A 26590-nucleotide genomic window follows, 5' to 3' on the forward strand; every position below is an offset into this window, starting at 1 on the left:
GGCTGAGAACCTGGAGAACCAAGTTTGATTCCCACTACAGCTCCTTGTGATTCTGGGCAAGTCACTTAACCCTCTGTTGCCCCAGGTACAAAATAAGTACCTGTGCACAATATGTAAACTGCTTTGATTGTAACCACAGACTCCCATCCCTATCTCATCTCCTCTGTCCATCATTCTGCTTTTCTGTCCTTTGGCCCAACCCCCATCCAGCATCACTTGTTTCATTGCCATAGCTGTTCCTCCTCCCTCTGCAGACTGCTGTGCTTACTTTTATTTTCAGTGGTAGCAGCTGTTTTTAAAATCAAAAGGTTTTTAATGTGTTATTAACTGGTCTTCTTTTTGTGACATAGAGATTTTCCTATACTTAACATATGCCAAACATCTTTTGAAAATACTTCTCTGTGTTGTTTTGTCTCAAGAGAACAGAAGCACACTTTTTTTTCATTAAAAAAAACAGATGCTACATATTTTTTTCCTCCTGTAAGACAGGGGATGAGTTCTTTCCTTACCAGCTAGACTGGAAAGCTTTATGATGGGGTTTTCTTCTTTGCTGCGTTCTGAGTATTATACGTCTCAGCACTGTTCCTTTTCTGTGTAGTGAATTTGTAGGTATAATATATGCTGATTTCTTGTGTTATATAATTTTGTCCATAGTGAAAGCATTCCAGTTTCTTCAGATAATCAGAGTTCTCCTCACGAAGAGGTGCCTGAAATCAAGGACAGGTAATTAGCATCCCCAAATGATTATTGGTAAGGCCAGTGGAGTTCTGCGGAACATTGAAAGAAAAGTTTGCAGCTGCAGATTCCAAAACACAGAGAGGAAATGGACGTATGATTTTATTAATATTATTTGCCCTGGATACCTAGCCCATGGCAGTCTGTGTTTTGTTTTTAAACACTGGCCACCATGGACAGTAAAATCCTGATATTCAGTGGCAGTATCCGAAGAGTGGCTGCCACTGAATGAATATCTGAATACTGCGGTGAGCTGGTGGTGCTATCCAGATCAGGGGCAGTCCAAAGTCAAGAGAGTACCTGCTGCTCTGCCAAGTCTTCCACCTGAGAATAGTAAACAGATGTGGGGTTACTTGCGGTCAGGGTAGGGGTGGTTATATAATTGCAAATTATCTGCTAATGGTCTGCATCTCTAACAGTGGTCATTTACTTTTCCAAAGTTCTCTTGTCACAAATTTAAAAATTATTTTGCCCCAGGCTTGTAATTTCTGGCAGCTTCTGGATGAAATAGAGGTTAACAGCATAGAAAATGATAGAAGGTGATACTCTTTATGGATGTACTTCCTTTCTTTTGGGAACTTTTGCATTCCCCTCCTCAGGTCCCAAATAGGAGGAAGAAAAGATGAAAATGCAAGAACATACAAGTGGATCATTTAAAAACCTTCCAATTATAGTGTGAAGGGGAAAGGGAGTAGGGAGAACGATGTGTTTGAGCAAACAGAAATGGCAGGCTGTGGAAATAGATAGTCGGGAAGGGGTTAAGAAGCCCATGTTTCAGAGTCCTTTCTTATCAGTTCCAAAGAGTCTGATCATTTTAGCTTCCAGTGTCTTACATCCCTGGTATCCAGATGATAAGTTCATTGACTCAGTCCTGAAAAATACTCCTCCATCAAGGCATTGCCTGTGATGAGAAGACCATTGGGGAGGGGGGTATTTTCATAGCCAGTCCACTACACCAGTGGTTCTCAACCCTCCCTTGAAGGCACGTCTAGCTAATCAGAAGGATGACAGCAATGAATCCTCAGGAGATAGATCCACATACAATGGGTCTCCAATATATTCAAAGCTATTTCTTGCATATTCATTATGACTAACCTGAACACACCAACTGGCAAAGTGCCTCCAGGAGAGGATTGAAAAACAATGCACTACTAAAAAGTATACATTTTAAATAAAATTATCAGACCTGAGGAGAAATGATTGTTTAGGTCTCTTATTAGCCCTAAATTTCCTCTGCTTGTTATTTTCCGGTCACATAAGCCCTCTCATAATAAGTTTTATTGCACCTGCTGTGTTCTGTATTATGTCGGCCTCCTCCGCTTTGTGGTTTTCCTGTTCATATAGTGGAGTTTGTTTTGTTTTCTTCCCTTCCTTCTTTTACACATGAGCCTTTTCCCCATTTTTCCCCTTCACGTTATCATTGGAAGGCTTTATATGATAACTTTGTATTTATGAGCAATATTATCTCTTATGATTCTGTTTTGGGACCTGAGAAAGTACATGCCAGCTCCTGAAAGCTAGCCAAGAAATGAAGTAAGTTGGTCCAATACAAAGGCCTTTTATAATTTTCGTTGGTAATCTTTATTTTTGTGCATTTTTTGGATTGATACTCCAAACATACTACTTACTGCAACTCCTAGAAAGGTAAAATATTCCAACCGAAAAAGACTGCATGTACAAACCTTTATATATATATATAAAGACTTTTACTCTAAAGGGTTAAAATTACAGAGTAATTTTCAAACAGGAGAAACCCCACATGTGCTAAGTGAAATCTGGGTATAAACTGAATTCTCTCTTCCCTGGCCCCAACCCTTTTCATCCATCATATCAACTAAAACCTTTGAGAATTGCCTTCTTAGAGCTCATACAAAACTTCAACAGGGCTGCATACGCTGACTTTTGCAAGTGGAGTAAGGCTTATCTAGATGGTGCAGGAAAATTTAAGAGGGCAATTTTCAATGCAATTTACATGTATAGAAAGGACTTTACCAGCATAAAACTAGCTGTTTGAAAATTTCAGTCCTCAATGTGATTGAACATGTATGTTTGTTCCATACTGGAACTGCGGCTTTTTAACATATTTATAAATGATTTAGAGATGGGAGTAACTAGTGAGGTAATTAAATTTGCTGATGAGACAAAGTTATTCAAAGTTGTTAAATCACAAGAGGATTGTGAAAAATTACAAGAGGACCTTATGAGACTTGGAGACTAAGCATCCAAATGGCAGATGACATTTAATGTGAGCAAGTGCAAAGTGATGCATGTGGGAAAGAGGAACCTGAACTATAACTACGTCATGCAAGGTTCCACATTAGGAGTAACTGACCAGGAAGGGGATCTAGATGTTATCATTGATGATACGTTGAAACCCTCTGCTCAATGTGCGGCAGCGGCTAAGAAAGCAAATATAATGTTAGGTATTATTAGTAAATGAGGACATTATAATGCCTTTGTACGCTCCATGGTGGACCACACCTCAAATATTGTGTCCAATTCTGGTCACCGCATCTCAAAAAAGTATAGAGGGGCATTTTGGAAAGAACGTCTAAGTCGGAATTTGGCATTTTACAAAGACGTCCAAATTCGGAGTGTGGAGAAGGTCATTTTCAAAAAAAAGATGGACGTCCTTGGATTTGGATGTCCCTGATTTGGACATCTTGATTTTCAGCAATTTTCGAAACCCAGATGTCCAAGTCTAAACGTCCAAATGCAAACCATTTGGACATGGGAGGAGCCAGCATTTGTAGTACACTGGTCCCCCTGACATGCCAGGACAGCAATCGGAGCACTGCAGTGGACTTCATAAAATGCTCCCAGGTACATAGTTTCCCTTACCTTGTGTGCTGAGCCCCCCCAAAAACCCACTACCCCCCAACTGTATACCACTACCATAGCCCTTACGGGTGAGGGGAGCACCTATATGTAGGGTACAGAGGGTTTCTGATGGGATCTGGAGGGCTCGCTGTTTCCCTCCACTATGTAACAGGTAGGGGGTATGGTCCTGGTACACCTGTCTGAAGTGCACTGCACCTACTACGAAAGTACTCCAGGGACCTGCATGCACTGTCATGGATCTGAGTGTGACATCTGAGGCTGGCAATCAATATTTTTAATGATGGTTTTTGAGGGTGGGGGGGGGGGGGGGGTTAGTGACCACTGGGGGAGTAAGGGTAGGTCATCCCCGAGTCCCTCTGGTGGTCATCTGGTCTTTTTGGGCACCTTTTTGTGCCTTATTCGTATAAAACTGGTCCAGGTGAAAACGTCCAAGTTTTAGTCATGGACGTCTTGCTTTTTTTCTGTTATGACTCAAAGACGTCCAAGTCTTAGGAATGCCCAAGTCCCGCCTCCACCATGCCTCCGATACGCCCCCTTGAGATTTGGACGTCTGTAAGAGATAGACATCCAAGCGCCAATTTATGTCAAAAGATGGATGTCCATCTCTTTCAAAAATGAGCCTGATAGCGGAATTAGAAAAGGTACAGAGAAGGGCAACGAAAATGATAAGGGGATGGGATGACTTCCCTATGAGGATAGGCTAAAGCGGCTAGGGCTCTTCAGCTTGGAGACGGCTGAGGAGAGATATGATAGAGGTCTACAAAATAATGAGTGGAGTGGAATGGAATGGGTAGACATGAATCACTTGTTTACGCTTTCAAAAAATAGTAGCACTAGGGGGCACGCAATGAAGCTACAAAGTAGTAAATTTAAAACAAATTGGAGACAATATTTCTTCACTCAATGTGTAATTAAACTCTGGAATTCTTTGTCAGAGTATGTGGTGAAAGCAGTTAGCTTAGTGGGGTTTTAAAAATGTTTTGGATAGCTTCCTAAAAGAAAAGACCATAAGCCATTATTAGATGGGGAAAATCCACTGCTTATTTCTAGGATAACAGCATAAAATGTATTGTACTGTTTTGAGATCTTGCCAGGTACTTGTAACCTGGATTAGTCACTTTTGGAAACAGGATGCTGGGCTTGATGGACCTTCAGTCTGTCCCAGTATGGGCAACGCTTATGTTCTTATTTTCTTAATCATGTATCTCTAGCCACCTATATCTCTCTATATAAAAAGCAACACCAACGTCTATGAAGCCTCCAGCCGGAAGTGTGAAGGGGGCGAGATATCCGGTTTCCCTATGAGTGTCTGCCCCGCCCTCTCTGTAACACAGTCAGTGAAGGAAAACAGCAGAGCACGAAATCAAATCGCTGGCTCTGTAACAGTGAAGGACTCAGAGGGGGGAGGGGAGAGAGGCCAGAGGGCAGGGACACACACACTCCCACATGCACACAGAAGAAAACATTGCTAGCCTCCGTTTCATTTGCAATCAGAAACGGGGCTTTTTACTAGTATCTTTATAAAATACTAGGGGCAAGCTAGAGAAAATTGCACCTGCATTGAAGCTGTGGACATTTACTTCATGCTCAGGCATAAATATATATTGCATGTAACATACACATATAAATCACAACTCTTCCCGTGCTCCACCCAGACTCTCACAGCAGACCTAGATATGGGTGCATGAAAGTATGTGTCGTCTTGTCATAACCCTGGGGTAATTTTATAAAAGCGCTTTTACATGCACAAAAAGTCATTTAGAAAATCACATCTTTTGCATGTAGTTTTCAAGCAAATTGGGCACGGACTATGTATTAAACAGTAGTGCAGTCTTTGCACCAGTTCAATCAATTTGAAAATTGCTCCACTCATTTTGAGAAATGGTTGTGCTAGCTCAAAATGGGAGGCTGAGCGCCATCTTGTGGCACTTTAAGAATACAATTTTGATTACAAAACCATAAAAGCCCTTGATGCTAATGCAGGGGAAAAATAGCTTCAAGAAATGGATTTGTTTTCCTTTACCTGTTAGATCATTTCTGTGTAAAGCATATGTTGTTTTATGTTGACACATTTTTTTGCCTTTGTTTATGTCTCTTCAGAGCTCATCAGAAAAAGGTTTCAAGAGCAGTCTGGAGGACCTACATAGTGGATCTTTGGAAAAGGTTGGGACACAAACAGAACAGGCTCTCAGTTATGAACTGCTAGAACTGAACCATGATCATTAATTACTTTCATATTTGCTGGTACTGAACTTTAATCCATTGCACGTATACTCTGCTCACCATGTAAGTGTATTGTTATGTGAAATATTGAAAACCAAGAGACTTCTTCGTAATATTATTTTAATAAACATATAGAGACCACTGTATATGTACCAGCAATTTCTGTAGCAGCTCATTGCAATCTGCTTTCTGGATGCAATGTACGTTTCATGGAGAATTGACCTCTGACTTGAAGCACCTCAGTGTATAGTCAGAATGCATATTTTTTACATTGTTTGGTTAAGAAGGAGAGTATCATTTCCCAGCCAATACCAATGCTTCTTCTTGAGGACGACAGCCTTTTCAGAGGATGTAAAATAGTCCAGAGGATGTTCTCTAATATCTGCTCAGGGAATGTCATTGGTTTCACTGAGCTCCTACAAACAGGAAGTCAGTGCAGATTTTTAGCAATGTAACGTAACTATGCCAAGAAGCCAACATGTATGAATTTGGAGGTACTATGAAAGGTGATTCTTCACCAAAAAGTAAAGTTTGCGGTGCTTTATAAGTTTTATAATGATTTTAGGGGTTTAATTTCTGTGTACCCTGATAACGGCTTTCTAAATTTCAAGGATTCAGTCATGGGAAATGTTGGGGCATCATGTCTATTTTTATTCAGAGTTATAGTTCAGTTTAATTAAACATTTATTCTGCTTCATACTACTGGGGATCTAGACAGCAATTGCCAGTATTGATTGTTATGTTCTTTTGAGCCAGTCATGTGAGGGAATACGTCCTTGCTCAGACTTCGGTCAGTGTTATAGTCTTGTGCTTGATGTTTTATGAGTATGTTTACACTAACATTTATATCTTTCTTTTCTCTGCAAATCCATAGCATGTAGATGAGACTCCTGTAGAGCCTGTTCTAGAACCAGAGGTATATTAACTGAATTACTTGCAATGGCGTTCCTAGGTTGGCTGCCACCCGGGGCAAATTGCTGCTGCGCATCGCCCCTGGTGCTTTACCCCCCCAGCGCATCACCTCCATCTCTCTTCCCCCCCTCCGGCGCATCACCTCCTGGGGGTGCAGGGAGAAGTCACGCAGCTGTCGGCTCCACCGGTTCCGTTCCCTGGAACAGGAAGTAATGTCAGAGGGAGTAGGAAACCGGCGGAGCCGACAGCCGCACAGCTGCTCCCTGCACCCCCTTGCAGTGTGCACTCGGCGGACTGCTCCCACCGCTCCTCCCTTGGTATGACACTGCTTACTCGTATTAATACCTGCTAACTGTAGATGTATTTCTAATGTGCTTGTTACTTAATATTGTGCATAGAATTTGTTTGCAGACTTTAGTTGTGTTTGTAAAAGAGATGAGGATAGTTGATAAATCTGAGAAAACAAGTTAAAATTATGCACTCTTTTATGCATCACTGTTCCTCTTTCTCAGATAAAGATGGAAGAGCAGACCCTTCATTCATGTAATTAAGAATAGGGCTGACTAAAATTCCTGCATACGCATCAGAGTGTATCTTAAGACTACAAAATATACAGGCAACTTTAGCATCACCTCCTTTCCTTGATGTTGCTGAGCGGTATCATTAATCTCGGTGGGGTTCATTTTGGCTGGATATTAGTCACAGCTAATCAGTTCAAGCTGCAGCTTACTTTCTTGTTAAATCTAACCGCAAAACAGCTGGGCAATTAAATATGAGGCACTCGTTTGTACAGCTGCACTTGTGGACAAATCTAATAGTTAGTATTAAATATTACATTAACCAGGTAAATATGAGAACCCCATCGCGGGCATGCCCTGACTTAAACTTTTTTACTCCAGCTAAATCTGTATACACAGCGATGTTGTGCAGACAGATTTTAACCAGGGAAAGGGGGGAGGGTTAATCTGTTAGTTTTATGTTGTTAAAAGCTGATTTTTAAATTCATAAATATTGTGGGTAACACGAGAAGTCCTAACATGCACTGTTCTGTATGAACAGTATGTAGGCCATGGGTTTCTAATTGAGCCCTTGAAGATGAAGCTATCCATGTTTTCATATGAAAAACAATTGGGAAAAACACAATGTAGCTTTTTAGTAAAAGCTTTATCAATAAGCATCACTTTCTGAGCATGAGTGACACAAGCTTCTCAAATCCCTTTATTGCAGTAAAACCTTCAAAGCAGCCTTTTTTCATATATTTTTCATAATTAAAATATTTTTTTCACAAGCAGTATTAATCCAGAATGTCTTCATCACAAAATGACAGTTATATTTTAATTGGGAATCTTGTGAGGAAATCTCGATTTTGTTCCGCTGTCCCCTTTTAACAGAACAAACCACATTTAGATGACAACAGATCCATGACGTTGCCTGGCAGGCTTCCTCAAGCCACTCTAAATGGGGAGCGGGAAATCTCTAAGATGCCAACAACCCAGAATGTTACCAGGGAGAAGAGCCACAAGGAGGAGAACAGTATTCAGAATCTAAGTATGTGACCTGGGTAACTCTCTTCTCAGAAATACAGAGCCACTGACAGCAGTTTCTGATATTGTCTTGTGGGCTTGGGGCAGCTATAGAGGGAGGTCATAAGACCAAAGAAGGAAGGTGAGTGAAGAGTGGTTAAGCAGTGGGAAGGCACAGCTGGGGGGATAACAGCCTACCTCTGTCTTAGAGGGATGTGCACAGGACAGCAATTTTCAGTTCATTTGAGCTTTTTTTTTTCTTTTTTCCAGAGTTTTGGTTCTTTTTAAATATTTGTTTCACACATTTGTTTTAATGAAAGTTTTTCAACATGTGTTAAAGCTTTTTAATGCACAGTGGTCAATTTAATATGCATTAATTCATAGATTAACACATACCAAATCAATTTAACCAGCAGTATCTTTTTTAACAAATGCACCTCCTTATGTCTTACTGTACTTTACCTGTCAAAATATATAACTAAAAAATGCTATCTAGTGATAGAACACACATCATTCCAGTTTATAAAGCGAAATTTAGAAAGAGTGACATGAGAAATTGAGACGTGTTAATTTTGGCAAGTGGTTTAGAAAAGGATCTGCCGATGTAGAATCTTTTCTAAAACACATGCAGGAATGGCTGTTTATATGCTGGCTATGTGTGATGGCAGCATCCATTTTACAAGTGTCAACATCTAAAAAACATGGCAACATACACATATGTGCCAGGAGTGGAGGAGTAGCCTAATAGTTAGAGCAGGTTGAAAACTAGAGGACTCCAGTTCAAATCCCACTGCAGCTCCTTGTGACTTTGGGCAAGTCACGTAAATCTGTTGCCTCAGGTACAAATTTAGGGACCCTTTTACTAAAGGGTTGCCGCTGGCCCACAGTGGCTGCCACCTTGAGTGGTGTGTGCCATTTTCAGCATTGTGAAAAATACCTCCATAATTTCTACTGTAGGGTTACCGTGGGAGCCCTTACGGCCACCTCAATGGGTGGCGGTAAGGGCTCCCTCCCCCCCTCCGCATGGCCACGCGATAAGAATAATCTTACCACATGGTCATGTCTTTTTTAGGGGCTTTTTTTTATCTGCTGTGGTAAAAAGGGCCCTGGTACACAACAAAAATGGCCTCCGCCTTTACCACAGGACCCCTTAGATTGTGAGTTTAATAGGGACAGGAAAATATCTCCTATACCTGATGGGAACTCACCTTGGAAAAATGTGTGGGCTAAATGCTTAAATACATTTTAGAAACATACAGGACTATGTTTCCCCAAGCTATCACAGCACCAATATCATTTGCCAGTATTGCTTTCGGGGGATGAAAAACTGAGGAATTAAGGGGTGACCTCCTCTAATCCCTCATGTCCAGTGCTGCACAACATTATTAGCACTTATATATAAACTAGATATCCCCAGGAGCAGGTGTAAATCTTCATGTTGATCTTAAGAACATAAGAATGGCCATACTGGGTCGAACCAACGGTCCATCCAGCCCAGTATACTGTTTCCAACAGTGGCCAGTCCAGGTCACAAGCACTTGGCAGGATCCAAAGGAGTAGCAACATTCCAGAATCCCAAAGAGTAGCAACATTCCAGGCAGTGCCGTAGCGAGGGCTAATGACACCCAGGGCGGGTCGCCGCTGCGCACCCCCCCCCCCCCGGGTGCAGCACGGCGCAACCCCCCCTCTCTGCGGCGCACCCCCCTCTGGATCTAACCCCCGCCCCCCCGCAGACCGCATTCTTACCTGCGGGAGGGCCGATCCGCCCTGAGTGCACGTCACTCGGAGCTGCGTCGGCCCCGCTGGTTCCCTGCTCTCTCTGCCCCGGAACAGGAAATAACCTGTTCCGGTGCAGAGGGAGCAGGGAACCAGCGGGGCCTGCACCCCCCCGAGCGCGTGCACCCGGGGCGGATCGCCCCTCCCGCCCCCCCTTCCTACGCCACTGATTCCAGGCTACTGATCCCAGGGACAAGACAAGCAGTGGCTTTCCCCATATCTATCTCAATAGCAGACTATGGACTTTTCCTTCAGGAACTTGCACAAACCTTTTTTTAAACCCAGATATGCTAACTGTAACATAGTAACATAGTAGATGACGGCAGAAAAGACCTGCATGGTCCATCCAGTCTGCCCAAGACAAACTTATGTGTATACCTTACCTTGATTTGCACCTGTCTCTCCCAGGGCCCAGACTGTACAAGTCTGCCCAGCAGTTTTTCCCGCCTCCCAACCACCTGTCCCGCCTCCCATCACCGGCTCTGGCACAGACCATACAAGTCTGCCCTCCCCTATTCTCGCCTCCGAACCACCAACCCCTCTTCCCCCCACCTGCTCCGCCACCCAATTTTAGCTAAGCTTCTGAGGATCCATTCCTTTTGCACAGGATTTCTTTATGCATATCCCACACATGTTTGAATTCCGTTACCGTTTTCATCTCCACCACCTCCCGCGGGAGGGCATTCCAAGCATCCACCACCCTCTCTGTGAAAAAATACTTCCTGACATCTTTCCTGAGTCTGCCCCCCTTCAATCTCATTTCATGTCCTCTCGTTCTACCACCTTCCCATCTCCGGAAGGCTGTTACCACATCCTCTTGAATGCAGGTCTATATTTTAGCCCCTCCCTAGTTCCGCTTGAAAAAGGCCCAGATCCTGCTACTTGTCTGTGATCTGGACGTCTATATCCCAGCTTTCTAAACTTGGGATTTAGATGTGTATGCACTGTACAAGTCTAAATGCCAGTTTTATGCATGTCCAAATCACAAATAAGGCTTCTACTATGTCCACCAAGTTTCTGTGTAGCTCTCATCTTCCTGTTGAGGTATCTTAACTGCATTTTATTCCCCTCCTCGGTCCTAGGCAGAATTTCCTGTAGTGTAGATTACTAGGTCCCAATTTGTGGGTTTGAACCCACCGATGAATGGTTGAGATTTAATTTTAAGGCATGATATCTACTGGTTTAGAAATAGCACATTCTGATATAGTGGATCTTATGTGATCTCTTAATTGAGTCCTTGGTGAGCAAGTTTAGGAATTATTAAACAGTTTTGGATAAAGTAATGTGGGTGATACGTTAGTCTACTGGAATGCACTGAAATAAAGGTTATGAAATAAAAAGAACATGAAGGATATGACAATATTTTTGTTTTATATACCTTATTTTATTTTATTTATTTATATGTTTTCATTAATCTTTGTTTCTGAAGAGTTTTGTAATCATGTATTTCAGTGGGGAACTGTTTAAATGAACTAGCAGCATGTCAACACTCGCAGGTGGTGGTGGTGGTGGGGGGGGGGGGGGGGGCTGAGAAATAACTAACCATAGGTAAACCTTTATTGTTGATTTGTACAGCTGGTCCACTGGCTGCTACAGTTTCTACTTACATCTGCTGTTGTTTTCTTTTGCTGGGTGAAGCTTGCGTAATATTTCTTTGCTTTTCTATAACTTTATTTTGCTGCTTTGTCATCTTTGCTTCTTCCTGTGGCTTTCCGCTGCTCATTGGAATGGTTGAAGATCTCTGCAGGAGTGCCAGTGCACCACTCTTAGGTACTGTATACCTTCAGGGCAATTCTTTTTCATCGAATGGCTCGCTTTCTGGATGGTTATCATTGCCACTGCCGTGTCTAAATTTAGTAAGACAACTAATGAATCAAAAACTGTTTTCTAATCCTAAGTAGTAAGCTGATTCCTGGTGTTATTGAAATGATATTACTCCTACCACTATTACAACTATACTACTATTAGTTATACTAATAGTAGCACTTCTAGACGTCCACAGCATTGTACAGTTACACTTTAGAGAAGTTCCTGTCCCGTGGAGTTTCCAGTCTAGTCTAGATCAGAGGTTTTCAACCCAGTCCTCAGGACACCCCACCCTGTCTGGTTTTCAAGATATCCACAATGAATATGTAATGAATATGTTTTAAAAGGGGTTAGACGGTTTCCTAAAGGACAAGTCCATAAACCACTACTAAATGGACTTGGGGAAAATCCACAGTTCCAGGAATAACATGTATAGAATGTTTGTACGTTTGGGAAGCTCGCCAGGTGCCCTTGGCCTGGATTGGCCGCTGTCGTGGACAGGATGCTGGGCTCGATGGACCCTTGGTCTTTTCCCAGTGTGGCATTACTTATGTGCTTATGTATGAGATAACTTTTCATGCATTGCCTCCATTGTATGCAAATCTCTCATATGAATATTCATTGTGGGTGTCCTGAAAATCTGACTGGCTAAGTGTGTCCCAAGGACTGGGTTAAGAGCCCCTGGTCTGCACATATCAACATGACAAATAAGAGTGTTTGGGGGAGCTGTCCCATGGGCTCAAGATGTTAACTGAGGAGAGGGGCCATGTCATCCAATTAGGCAAAGGTCAAGAAATCAGGGAAGGAATTTGCAATTGGAAAATATGCATATGTGCATGTAAAATAACCCACAAAATTGAGCATGCCAAAAAGCATGAGTGAATACAAGTACACAACTTCCTTGAGCTGATTTTCAAAACTGAAGTATGTGCATGGTTATAAAATTATGCCCTAGGGCAATGGAAATACTGTTAACCTGGGGAGGGGCAGGGGCCAAGTTCCATAAAACCATGGTGTTTTATTTAGGGTCCTAAGTTTTAGGTAGATTCTGAACTGAAGTTAGGAATGTAAGTTCTCAGCTGAAATATTACATAAATATGAGCCTGCAGTTTATTATAATAGATTTAGGCATCTCAGTTGAGTGCCCAGTATTGACTTCAGCGCTAAGCAGCTAATATTTTTCCTGCATTAACTCCAGCTCTGTGACTGCCAACTTTCTAAGCACATAAATTTAGAAGTCTAGTGAAAATAGAATCACCCAGGGGCCAGTTTAGGTGCTTAACTCTCAAAGATAGGAAGCTAGATCTCTGAAAATGACTCCTATGTATGCAGGCTGTAAAAAAAAAAAAATGCAGCATTGACAATTTACTTTGAGACCCTTTGCTGGTAAAACCTCTCCTCTACATGCTGAGTAACTTACAGTCCGATAATCAAAGGTAAATGCGGGTGCTAGAGGCCACTTGCGCCAGACTAGTGCCCTCATTTACCTGTGATCATTGGGCTGAAAGCATCTGCGCAAAGCCATAATGCAGAGCTCATTTAAATTAGATTTAAATGAGCTCTGCTTGTATTCTGCCCCTATGATCAGAGAACAGCGCTCTGATCGTAGGGGCGGAATAGCGCCTTAACCCTATGGAGTGGAGGAGTGGCCTAGTGGTTAGAGCACCGGTCTTGACATCCCAGAGGTGGCCAGTTCAAATCCCACTGCTGCTCCTTGTGATCTTGGGCAAGTCACTTAACCCTCCATTGCCTCAGGTACAAACTTAGATTGTGAGCCCTCCCGGAACAGAGAAATAACCAGTGTACCTGAATGTAACTCACCTTGAGCTACTACTGAAAAAGGTGTGAACAAAATCTAAATAAATAAATAAAATGGCAGCTCAGAGGTGATGTTAGGGTTAAGGCTACCCCCCACCCCCACCATCAGTGTCAAGCAACCCAGGCTGCCACCATGTCCTGGGGGCCCATAGGATCCCTGGACCCACCTCTCAAATCAAGGACCTGGTGGCCTATTGACCCCCCTATCACCCCCTCCCACCATGAGGACACATGGGGCTGGAGGTCCAGTGGATCTCCAGCCCTCCCCCCAATCCCCCCACACTCCCCAAAAAATATACAGTGGGGGAAATAAGTATTTGATCCCTTGCTGATTTTGTAAGTTTGCCCACTGACAAAGACATGAGCAGCCCATAATTGAAGGGTAGGTTATTGGTAACAGTGAGAGATAGCACATCACAAATTAAATCCGGAAAATCACATTGTGGAAAGTATATGAATTTATTTGCATTCTGCAGAGGGAAATAAGTATTTAATCCCTCTGGCAAACAAGACCTAATACTTGGTGGCAAAACCCTTGTTGGCAAGCACAGCGGTCAGACGTCTTCTGTAGTTGATGATGAGGTTTGCACACATGTCAGGAGGAATTTTGGTCCACTCCTCTTTGCAGATCATCTCTAAATCATTAAGAGTTCTGGGCTGTCGCTTGGCAACTCGCAGCTTCAGCTCCCTCCATAAGTTTTCAATGGGATTAAGGTCTGGTGACTGGCTAGGCCACTCCATGACCCTAATGTGCTTCTTCCTGAGCCACTCCTTTGTTGCCTTGGCTGTATGTTTTGGGTCATTGTCGTGCTGGAAGACCCAGCCACGACCCATTTTTAAGGCCCTGGCGGAGGGAAGGAGGTTGTCACTCAGAATTGTACGGTACATGGCCCCATCCATTCTCCCATTGATGCGGTGAAGTAGTCCTGTGCCCTTAGCAGAGAAACACCCCCAAAACATAACATTTCCACCTCCATGCTTGACAGTGGGGACGGTGTTCTTTGGGTCATAGGCAGCATTTCTCTTCCTCCAAACACGGCGAGTTGAGTTCATGCCAAAGAGCTCAATTTTTGTCTCATCTGACCACAGCACCTTCTCCCAATCACTCTCGGCATCATCCAGGTGTTCACTGGCAAACTTCAGACGGGCCGTCACATGTGCCTTCCGGAGCAGGGGGACCTTGCGGGCACTGCAGGATTGCAATCCGTTATGTCGTAATGTGTTACCAATGGTTTTCGTGGTGACAGTGGTCCCAGCTGCCTTGAGATCATTGACAAGTTCCCCCCTTGTAGTTGTAGGCTGATTTCTAACCTTCCTCATGATCAAGGATACCCCACGAGGTGAGATTTTGCGTGGAGCCCCAGATCTTTGTCGATTGACAGTCATTTTGTACTTCTTCCATTTTCTTACTATGGCACCAACAGTTGTCTCCTTCTCGCCCAGCGTCTTACTGATGGTTTTGTAGCCCATTCCAGCCTTGTGCAGGTGTATGATCTTGTCCCTGACATCCTTAGACAGCTCCTTGCTCTTGGCCATTTTGTAGAGGTTAGAGTCTGACTGATTCACTGAGTCTGTGGACAGGTGTCTTTCATACAGGTGACCATTGCCGACAGCTGTCTGTCATGCAGGTAACGAGTTGATTTGGAGCATCTACCTGGTCTGTAGGGGCCAGATCTCTTACTGGTTGGTGGGGGATCAAATACTTATTTCCCTCTGCAGAATGCAAATAAATTCATATACTTTCCACAATGTGATTTTCCGGATTTAATTTGTGATGTGCTATCTCTCACTGTTACCAATAACCTACCCTTCAATTATGGGCTGCTCATGTCTTTGTCAGTGGGCAAACTTACAAAATCAGCAAGGGATCAAATACTTATTTCCCCCACTGTACCTGGTGGCCCAAATGGACTGCCAACGCAACCCCCCCCCCTTCTTGGTGGTCTAGTGGTTAATTCTGCCCCCCCTTCGTACCGCTTGTTGGAGGAGGGAACAACACTAATGTGCATAAATTTGCATGTTATTAGCGTTGGTCATTGGGGAGTTAATTTTCCATGCTCGTCCAGTGCTATTTGTAGGGCATTGTTTCTGATCAGAGCAAGGAATTGATAATCGGGGCCTTAGGCTCCAGTGTCCTAAAATGCATCAGTAACATAGTAGATGACAGCAGATAAAACCTGTATGGTCCATCCAGTCTGCCCAACTAGATAAACTCATTAAATATTTGATTTTGATTTGTTCTTGCCATTTTCAGGGCATAGACCATAGAAGTCTGCCCAGCACTGTCCTTGTTCTAAAATTTCTGAAGTTGCAAATGTTAACATATGAAAAGCACTGCTAGTGTACACAATCTATATGCATTAACAAGGTGTTTAATGTTCCAAAACTATGCTAATGAGGTCCTGAGATGCAAAACTATACAAAATAGTTCATAGTTTACCATGTGCAAGTACACCTCTGTAGTTAAGGTTTGCACATACTTTAATGTGCCTCATTTGCATCGCATTAACATTCTCCATTAATATGTACATAAAACAATATTAGGTCAATTTTCAGTACAACATCTGGGGAAAAATGTGAAACGTGTAATGTGGACATTTGAAATTATTTCTGTACCATGGGTTCGCTAGCAATAGCTAACACTGCTGGATATAGCGCTGTAAATTACTCATGTAAATATCCATATATTTACATACAGAATCACTGAATATCTTGGTGCCTATATGCAAAAGATAAATATTGGAGCTACGTGCCTTTACAGTAAGCTCCTAGAACCAGCCCAATAAAACACAAATTTACACCTGCTTTCAAAAAAGGAGTAAATGGGTGTCTGTACTCAGTGCGTGAATCATATTTTATAAAATAACACATGTACATCATAGTTCCACCTAGGCAGTGCCCCCAGGAGTGCTGGTGCTCAGATTGTATAAAAGAGGGTGGACCCTTTCCGTGTACCTACTTTTTACATGCATGTGTGGTCATGCAGTTTTATTAAATCTCTGTTCGGTGTGTACAACAAGCTTTACATGTAGAAGAAGTTTATAAAATTACCAGCAGAGTTTTAAAATTTGCTATACTGCCATGCGCTAACTAGCAGATCAAAACGGTAAACAGTCTAAAATGAAAGAAAAACAGAAAACTGCAATTCAAGACAGGAAAGAGCAATGCATTCACATACAGATGATCAAACCCCGCGCTGTTCCAAACAGCGCTCCAAAAATAGCGCTGGAACAGCACGGGGCGTTATTAGACCTATGATCAGAGATAATTGCATGCAAATTTAAGCACACAATTATCTCTGATCATGGGGTAGAAGTGCGGGAGAATTGTGCCTGAGCATGCGCTCACCACAATCCTCCCGCACTTGTTTGACAGGTCTGGGCTGTCAAAAGTCCAAACCTGTCAAAAACAGGGGCTGGAGGTCCATGGGTCCACCAGGCCCCAACTACCACTGCTGCGAGCAGCGGAGGCTGGAGGTCCAGCGGACCTCTGGTCCCCCTGACAATTCCCCCCCCCCCCCCAGGTTCAGGAAGGGATGGAGATCCGGTGAGTCTCCAGCCCCTCCTAACTCCCCCAGCAAAGGGTCCCTGGTGTCCTAGTGGGCGACCAACCAACGCCCCCCCCCCCCCATAACAGGGGGGCTGGAGGTCCGCTGGACCTCCGGTCCCCCACCCCCCAGGTTCAGGGAGAGCTGGAGATCCAGATCTCCCTGAACCTGGGGGGGGGACCAGAGGTCAGCCGGACCTCCAGCCCCCTGTCACTGGCAGGTTTGCTGTTGGGGGAAATGGGGGCCTGCCAGCATGCGAATGCATGCTGGACGGGAATCACCATTCCTCCCCAATGATCTGCAAACCCTAAAGCCGGCTCAGAGCTGGCGTAGGGTTTGTCGCGGCCAGTGACCCAATCTTTGGCGCGCTGGCCGCTGATCATTGGGGATGAATATGTTTAGCATGCATTTGCATGCTAGTTGCGTTCAGAGCCCTCGAGCTTGTTGTTTCACATGCTCGAGGGCTCTGATCATGGGGCGTTAGCAAGCACTGGCGCTAGTATGGTGCTAACAGCCTCTAGTGCCAGCGTTTGCTTCTGATCATCCCCCTGTCACACAGGCTCATCTAGCATGGAGATAGAAGTAGGTTAAAGGGGGGAGGTAGTACTGGGGGAGGACCAGGAGAGAGGGGAGTGTACTAGGCTGCGCATTTGGTTCACTATTCTCTAAATAACTTACGAATTTTATAAAATATTATAGAAAAATCGTAGAGGAATTAGAGAGAATTAAAAGTCTTTTAATTACTCACCCACCGGCACAGCATCAGACATCTGTTTCAAGTTATAACAAACTTACAAAATTTAACATTAGTACCTCTGGTAATTATAAGTAATTAGACAAATTATATAAAAAAGAGAAAAAGAAGGAAGAAGAGTTTGTTCCTCATACAAAGGTCACAGAACATAGAGAAAGAAAGAAAGAATAAATGAAAGATTCATAGCTATAGAGAATTAGTTTCTATCGGGGGGGGGGGGGGGGGAGGGAGAGTACTCCCCTTGGAAATAGGCTGTGGCAAGGATATGAAACTCTCCTGCCATCCGGACTATTTCAGAGTCTCCTTTAGATGACCAATTACTTATATACCCTTCCCATCACAAAGGACCACCTCATATATCACCCAATCAGCAATCCTGCAAGTACATAGGAGACCTGTGATAGGGCCTTAGTGTCCTTGCCACACACACCTCTGCTCAGTAACAAACAGTTGGGATGTCATGACAACAGGTGGGGGGGGGGGTCTGGTCAGTTTGTTTGTAACAAGACAGTTGGTTGGGATGTCATGGCAATGATCTTTGTCAGTTTGTGGTCAGCCAGAAATTCCTGTCTTGTAACTATCAGTGGAAACTTACAGGAACACAAACAGAAATAAGCAAACCCAAAAGAAAAGGCCAGAAAATTCCAGAACAGGAGGTAAGAAATAACGGTGATATTTACAGAAAACAATCCTAAATGGAATCAAATGCTTTATGAAAAAGCCAAAGTTTTCAGGGCAGATTTAAATTTCTCAAAGGAGAGTTCAACATTGATTGAAAGAGGGAAGGAGTTCCATAGGAAAGGAGCAGCAAAAAAAAAGAAGAAAAAGAGACACGGTGTCTGGTAGATTCTAACTGGGCGTATCTGGGGCCAGGGAGGAGTAAACGATAATCATTAATAGACTGAAGCAGTCTAACTGAAGAGTATGGAGATGGTAAGACCTGATAAATAGTATGGAAGTTAGTTTATACAGTCCTGTATCCCCAAATTGGCCGCATTCATCTTTCTGAAGTGTTGTGAATGTGTAAATAATTACTAGAATTCTGTTTCTTGAATGCTCTAAAACCTTTACTACCAAACCGTCTTTAACTGGAGAGAGTATGTCTTTGTTTATGGTTCTCATAACTTCCATGTTTCCCCTATGACCTCGTATTTTGTTGCACCTTAAACTCTTACTGCCAACATAGGTGTGTGTGTGTATAATTTTCTTTAAAAAAAAAACCTTGTACTTCCAGGGGACTCAGAGAACAGCATGGATGTTACTGTCACGTCAAATGAATTTTCACCTTACTCTTCTGGGATGGAATCAGGGCCGCAGTCGCCAGTGTCTCCAGAAAATAGAAGAAGCCCCAAAGGGATCAAGAAATTCTGGGGAAAGTAAGACCTCATGAATGACCTCAAATTAATTCAGCTCGAAACATAATTACATTCTACAAAGAGAGAACATATTTTAAATAAGTTTATTATTCAGAAGTTGGAACATAGTATACGGGCTATAATAACCTTTTGCAGAATAGCCTGGTATTTATCCACTTATTGGAAAGCAGAAATACAAATGAACATGTCAGAAAGAGCTCCAGCAATGGAGAACTATTTCCGTGTTCAAAATGTTGATATGATTGGTTAGTTGAATGTTTAAAAAGCTGTATGTGTCAAGACTCTTAAGACTTGTTAACAAAGTCTTAATATCTTGGAGTATAACCTTGGCACACCAGCGCACACCTGAAGTCTCTATTATTTTTCTGAAGTTTCCTTTATTGCATAAATACACAGATAATTTACTCACAGTCAGATGTTCAGAAGTATTGACCCAGGGCACAGAGACTCCGTAATTCTGAGAGCTGTAGCAGTGGTTGGAGGTAGAAATCTGAAGAGAAGCAGTTTTATTGCAGAGGTGAGAAATAGCTGAACAGATAGAAGTGGCTCAGAGCTGGGTGACTGGAGTGTGCGATATCTCATTAGGGAGATATTTTCAAGGTAAAAAACCAAGTTCGTCCCAGGAAGTTTTAGCAGGACAAGTGCTGTCTGAAGCAAGATGGAGAATGCCTCATGGAGACAGAGACAGGGAGGTCAAGAAGGATCACACAAGCCCAAGGAGGAGGGGGTAAATACCAATCGGGACAGAGCCTGCCACCAGGTGGCAAGGGTGGCCCTAGGGGGTGGCCCTCGATTGGAGGGAAAGGTCATACCTGGCTGACCTCTCAGGACAGAGACAGTAAGAATGACCAGGAAATGATAGCAGGTAGACAAAGGAGCCAAGCTTGGCTGAGAAAGAGAGGAAGTCTAGGCAGCAGCACAACCGTACAGTTCTTATACAAATAGGCAAGTGTGGCTGCATCGCCTGTGAACTACATTACACACAATGCATTGCTCACGTATCTTTGCGGTGAGAACTGCAGCAATGAAAGTCCTTAGAAATGAGAATAACAGTAAAGGCAAACTCATTTTAGGATCACATTATAAACTAGTGCGGGGCTGTCAGAGGACAGAACAGTATGTAATTCCAATATTTTCTTGGAATGTGTTTTAAATTGGGCTTTCTAAGACAAGTGGTAAGTACATTAATATATTAAAATTTGATTGAGGTATTGAATTAATACCCTTATTTATTAACTAGAGAAAGCACATTGACTTCTGGGAGTACAGGGTTTTGAAAACATTTAAAATCATTTTATGGGTCGGTGACTAAATTAAATCTGTGACTTGTGGCTATATTGATATTAATCAGTCATGGGGTGGAGGGGGGGAGAGAGAGTGAGTGTGTTGATTTCCATAGGAATCAGGAGTTGGCTAGGTTTGTCTTCTGTATGTTTCTGCTGGGAGATTTTTTTGTGTGTGTGTGTTGTTTCACCTATTTAATTTTTCTATTTTCTACTGTGGGGGCGTTTCTGGCAGTAACTGGCACGGTGTGCGCTGCATGGTTACCACGCGGGTAGCGTGTGAGCCCTTACCACTAAGTCAGTGGCTGGCGGTAAGGGCTCAGGCCATAAATAGGCGAGCACTAGTTTTAATTTTTGTGCACACCCATCTCCCAGCCCATTAAGAAAGTCCTTTTTCACAGTCACAGTAAAAAGTGGCCCAGCGTGTGCCCAAAAGATGCGCCCACACTACCACAGGCCCCTTTTTACAGTGGCTTTTGTAAAAGGAACCCTCGGTGAGAACTACGCTTATCACAGAAATCTTCTCCAGCTTCCTGGTCTTGATGTCATTAAGGTTACTACGACCAAGAAAAGAGTATTCTCATATGTGGGACCTTCTTTATGTAACTCTTTGCATGATGAACTTCACAATGCTTCTGCCTATTTAGTTTTCGTAAACTTTAAAAAATCTGGTTATTCCAACGGTGTTTTAAATAATGCGGTTTGTATTTTCTCTGGAGTTAATGATTATTGTATTTGTATTTACGGTAATAGCAGTTGTGTTAAATAAACCGCTTTAACACTATGGTACAAAGGCGGTATATAAAATTAATCCAATCCAATAACCTAACACTCTTTTTAGTAAACATGCCTCTATGTGTATTTAGAAAATAGCCCAACAAAGCTGTAGAAATTATTGCTAAAATAAAACTATGGACATTTATACCTTCTCAGGAACACGGATATAAATGTTCACACAAACGTGTGCTTGCACACTGCCCTAAACCCATCCCCAAACACACCTACATTCGAGTCACATGGAAGTGTTGTATGTTACTTGTCACTGTGCTTACTTTACATGTAACTTAGGGCCCTGTTTACAAATGTGTGCTAGAATTTTTAGCGCGCACTAACCGTGTAGACACCCATAGGAATATTATGGGCAAATACATGGTTAACATGTGCTAAAAATGCTAGCGTGCCTTTGTAAACAGGAGCTTTAATTTTTTTAAAGACATGTTAGGTGCAGATGTTTGTCAAAGACATGCAAAAATTCCTTTATAAAACTACCCTTCGTGCGCATAACTCACATTAGTGCATGGCAAAATGTTATTACAGATTAGTAAATCAGCCCCTAAATTTGATATCTTTTCTCATTCGCACTGAATAGCACATGTGTAATTTGAAAGGCATTTGTATTCTTTAAAGATGCAGGAATATAAACTAGTTGAAAAATATTGATCCTGCCTTTATATGAAATGGATTGGTGGAATTCTATGTAAATGGCAGGCAGTGAGCTTCATGGCGAGAGAGGCCGTGTATAATATGGCGGCAGCCACACTCAGTGCCAGTTACTTCTGTGCCCCTCTTTTGCTCCTACCTTCTCCCTTTCTGCCTACAGCATCACTTGCCCAAGGAAAGAGGTTTGATAATAGGAGATGGCATGATGTCACAAGGCTGAAGCCAGTCTGCACCCACTCCACTCAAGGAGGTTTTAATTCTCCCCAGTGCAGCTGCCGCCATCTTGGTACACCCAAAACAATTGGTTTCAGCCCACATAATGGGCCAGATTGGCTCATTCTGTCTCCTGTTATCAAACCTCATTGTGCCCATGTGATGACATCACGGGTATCCTGGGGAGTAGATTGGTGGGATGCTTAAGGGAGGGGGTATAGCTAAATGTGACAAGGGACCAGCTTAAAGATCTGTTTGATTCTGCTAGTCCCTATTTTACCTCCCTTGCACTACTTCAGAATTTTATGAACAGACATTTAGCAAAATGGAAGAAATCGTTTATATATATCTGTACTTCCCCTTCAAAAATGTTCAGATTCTCATATTGAGTGTTTTCCCCCTTTGTTTGTTTTTCCAAAAAGAATAAAGAGGACACAATCGGGTAACTTTCATACAGATGACCTGGGTTTGTCAGAGTTTCGAAGGGGTGGACTCAGAGCCACTGCAGGACCCAGATTATCCAGATCCAAGGATACCAAGGGTCAGAAGAGGTAATGGTGGTTCTCTTTCTGGTTCCATGACTTTTGCTGTACTGGACTTTATTTTGATTTTTCCAAGAAATCTGCCTTGGTTTCCTCCAAAATTAAGATGCAAGCTCAACTTCTGTTTACATTAACAGTGCTTCAAGATATTATAAACCAGGCATCACTGTCAATTGCATGAACATTATCATTTTTTAAAATTTAGTAGGTAACTGACTGTGAGAATTTATTGTCCCACCAAGGGAAGATAGAGTGCTAGGCATTCTCAATAACATACAGCCATGTTCAGCAATTCTCCTCTCTCCCCTTCCCTCCCATCCAACCATCCATGTCCAGCAATCCTCCTCTCCCTCCTGCTCTCCTCTCCATCCATTTCCAGCATTTCTCCTCTCTTCCCTGCCCTCCCTTCCCATCCATGCCCAGCGATTCTCTCTTTCCTGTCCTCCCATCCATGTCCAGCATGTCTCCTCTATCCCCTGCCCTCCCCTTCCATCCATGCCCATCGATTCTCCTCTGCGCCCTGTCCTCCCCTGCCATCCATGCCTAGCGATTCTCCTCTCTCCCCTGCCTCCCCTCCCATCCATGTCCAGCGATTCTCCTTACCCCCCTCCATCCATGTCCAGCAATTCTCTCTTCCCTGCCCTCTCCTGCCATCCATGTCCAGCGATTCTCCTCTCTCCCCTGCCCTCCCCTCTCATCCATGTCCAGCAATTCTCCTTCCCCCATTCTACCCTGCCATCCGTGTCCAGCGATTCTTTTCTCCTCTGCTATCCATGTCCAGCGATTCTTCCTCCCCCCACCCATCCTCCTTCTCCCGCTGCCTAACTGTGAGTCCTGACCCCAGCATCAGCCAGTGCAGCGATTAAGAGAGGCTGCCAACATCGGGGCCTTCCCTCTGCGAGTCCCACCTACTTTGTTTCAACTTCCTGTTTCCGCATAGGCAGGACTCGCAGAGGGAAGGACCTGACATCGGCAGCCTCTCTTAATCACTGCCGAATCGCTAAAGAAAAGGAGGGTCTTGGGGAAGAGGGGAGCGAGAGGAAGGGTGCAGGCCAGCTGCTGGGGGAAAAAAAGGTGCCAGTATGCTGTACCGGTGTGTACCGGCACAAAAAAAGACCTGGAAATAGGAGACATGCTTTCATTAGGGATGTGGTGTTCTTGATTTTGTTTCATTTAGTACATATGAATTTTTCCAGTCTACACTAAAAAATATAGCATGTGACTGTGATAAATTGAAAGTCTGCATTAAATTGAATTAGCATGCACCAAACTGAAAGAGTTTTTATTAAACTGAATTAGCATGTACCAAGAACTACTACTACTACTTACTACTACTTATCATTTCTAAAGTGCTACTAGACGTACGCAGTGCTGTACACTTGAACATGAAGAGACAGTCCCTGCTCAACAGAGCTTACAATCTAATTAGGACAAACAGGACAAACAAGAGATAAGGGAATATTAAAGTGAGGATGATAAAATAAGGGTTCTGAACAAGAGAATAAGGGTTAGGAGTTAAAAGCAGTATCAAAAAAGTGGGCTTTTAGCTTAGATTTGAAGACGGCCAATGGAGCCTGACGTACCGGCTCAGGAAGTCTATTCCAGGCATATGGTGCAGCAAGATAAAGGAACAGAGTCTGGAGTTAGCAATGGAGGAGAAGGGTGCAGATACGAGAGATTTACCCAGTGAACAGAGTTCCTGGGGAGGAATGTAGAGAGAGATGAGAGTGGAGAGATATTGAGGAGCTGCAGCGTGAATGCACTTTATAGGTCAATAAGAGGAGTTTGTATGCGGAAATGGATAGGAAACCAGTGAAGTGACTTGAGGAGAGGGCTAATATGAGCATAATGACACTGGCGGAATATTAGTCGTGCAGCAGAATTTTGAACAGATTGAAGAGGAGAGAGATGGCTAAGTGGGAGACCTGTGAGAAGCAAGTTGCAATAGTCTAAGCGAGAGGTGATAAGAGTGTGGATGAGGGTTCTGGTAGTGTGCTCAGAAAGGAAAGGGCGAATTTTGCTGATATTATAGAGAAAGAAACGACAGGTTTTAGCAGTCTGCTGAATATGTGCAGAGAAGGAGAGGGAGGAGTCGAAGATGACCCCAAGGTTACGAGCTGATGAGACAGGAAGGATGTGAGTGTTATCCACAGAAATAGAGAATGAGGGAGGAGTAGAGGTTGGTTTAGGGGGAAAGATGAGAAGCTCAGTCTTGGTCATGTTTAGTTTCAGATGGCGCTGAAACATCCAGGCAGCAATGTCAGACAGGCAGGCTGATACTTTGGCCTGGATTTCGGCTGAGATTTCTGGTGTGGAGAGGTAGATCTGGGAGTCATCAGCGTAAAGGTGATACTGAAAACCATGGGATGAGATGTACAAAGGGAAGAAGTATAGATGGAGAAAAGAAGAGGTCCCAGGACAGATCCCTGATGTACACCAACTGACAGTGGGATAGAAGTAGAGGTGGATCCACCATAGTATACACTAAAGGTACGTTGGGAGAGATAAGAAGAAAACCAGGAAAGAACACAGCCCTGAAATCCAAGTGAGGACAGCGTATCAAGGAGTAGGCTGTGATCAACAATGTCAAAAGCAGCAGCTAGATCGAGAAGGATGAGGATAGAATAGAGACCTTTGGATCTGGCCAGGAACAGATCATTGGAGACTTTAGCAAGTGCTTTCAGTTGAATGAAGGGGGCAAAAGCCAGATTGAAGTGGATGAAGAATAGCTTGAGATGAAAGAAAGTCAAGGCAACGGCAGTGAACAGCATGTTCAAGTATCTTGGATAGGAAAGGGAGGAGAGTATCTTGGATAGGAAAGGGAGGAGAAGGCTTAGGATGCACTGAAATAGAACAAAACAAAATTATTTTGGCTACACATCTCTAGCTGACATCACTTACAGCTTTGCTGCAGGTAACACAAGATGGGGGGGGGGGGGGGTCCTTTGAAATGCAAACCAGCTCATAGTTGCTTTAAGGCTGGGTATAATAAAGTGTGCTACCATCTTAGTATGTGCTAACACTGTTAATATGAATTACTAGTAAATAGGTCCCAACTGCAGAAAATGGGACTTGCAGTAAATAGGACATGCTAATGTATGTTAACTGGTGGTAATGCGAGAGTGGCTTCTATTAAATGTAGTCCTTAGTAGTAACTTTAACTTCACTGGATACTTGCCCCGATATTGAGTGGCATTTACCCAGGTAGAAGCAGCTCCTTTCCAATTAAGTGCCAATCACCAAGGCCATATCCAGATTTTTAGTGATATCATCTGACTAGTGCTGCTAAAAGTTTTTACTGTCCTCTCTGGTACTATCTGGCTAGTACTGTTAAAAATCTTTACTGCCCCCTCTGATACTATCTGGCTAGTACTGCTAAAAATCTTTACTGACCTCTCTGGTACTATCTAAAGAGTACTGCTAAAAATCGTAACTGACCCCCTCTGATACTGTGTGTCTAATTAGGAGACATTAGGGGCAGAGCTAGATCAGAGTTGGGAAGTTATCCAGGTACCACTGATATTCAGTACTGATACTTGGGAAACTATCCTGGCAAATTTAAACAGCTGTGGTAACTTGTTCAGACAGTTATCTGAATATCGGCAGTACCTGGATAACTTCAGAAAGCCACTTTGTACCTGGCTAATGAGTTCTGGTACCTGGGTACTGCCTTGTGTTAAGTGTCCGGGTGTAAATTTAAACACACAGTGCATTGCTTCAAAATGCCAACTGTCAAGTTTAAATATTGGGGGCACTGAATTTTGAATTTGGAGCTCCTCTATAAAAGGCAGCATTTTAAGA

At 43.2% G+C, this 26590-nt stretch overlaps 1 protein-coding gene across 1 annotated transcript in view; it reads left to right on the forward strand.

The window, feature by feature from the left end:
* The window catches only part of PPFIBP2 (PPFIA binding protein 2), a 310354-nt gene that overhangs the window by 262527 nt on the left and 21237 nt on the right, over positions 1–26590 (forward strand). Inside the window, 8 exon segments of the mRNA XM_030200947.1 lie at positions 655–723; positions 5677–5698; positions 5701–5739; positions 6674–6715; positions 8103–8259; positions 11748–11780; positions 19170–19311; positions 22670–22798. Of these exon segments, the coding sequence (XP_030056807.1) occupies positions 655–723; positions 5677–5698; positions 5701–5739; positions 6674–6715; positions 8103–8259; positions 11748–11780; positions 19170–19311; positions 22670–22798 (633 nt within the window).

The sequence above is a fragment of the Microcaecilia unicolor genome, chromosome 4, assembly GCF_901765095.1.
Source record: "Microcaecilia unicolor chromosome 4, aMicUni1.1, whole genome shotgun sequence".
NCBI classification, from domain to species: domain Eukaryota; kingdom Metazoa; phylum Chordata; class Amphibia; order Gymnophiona; family Siphonopidae; genus Microcaecilia; species Microcaecilia unicolor.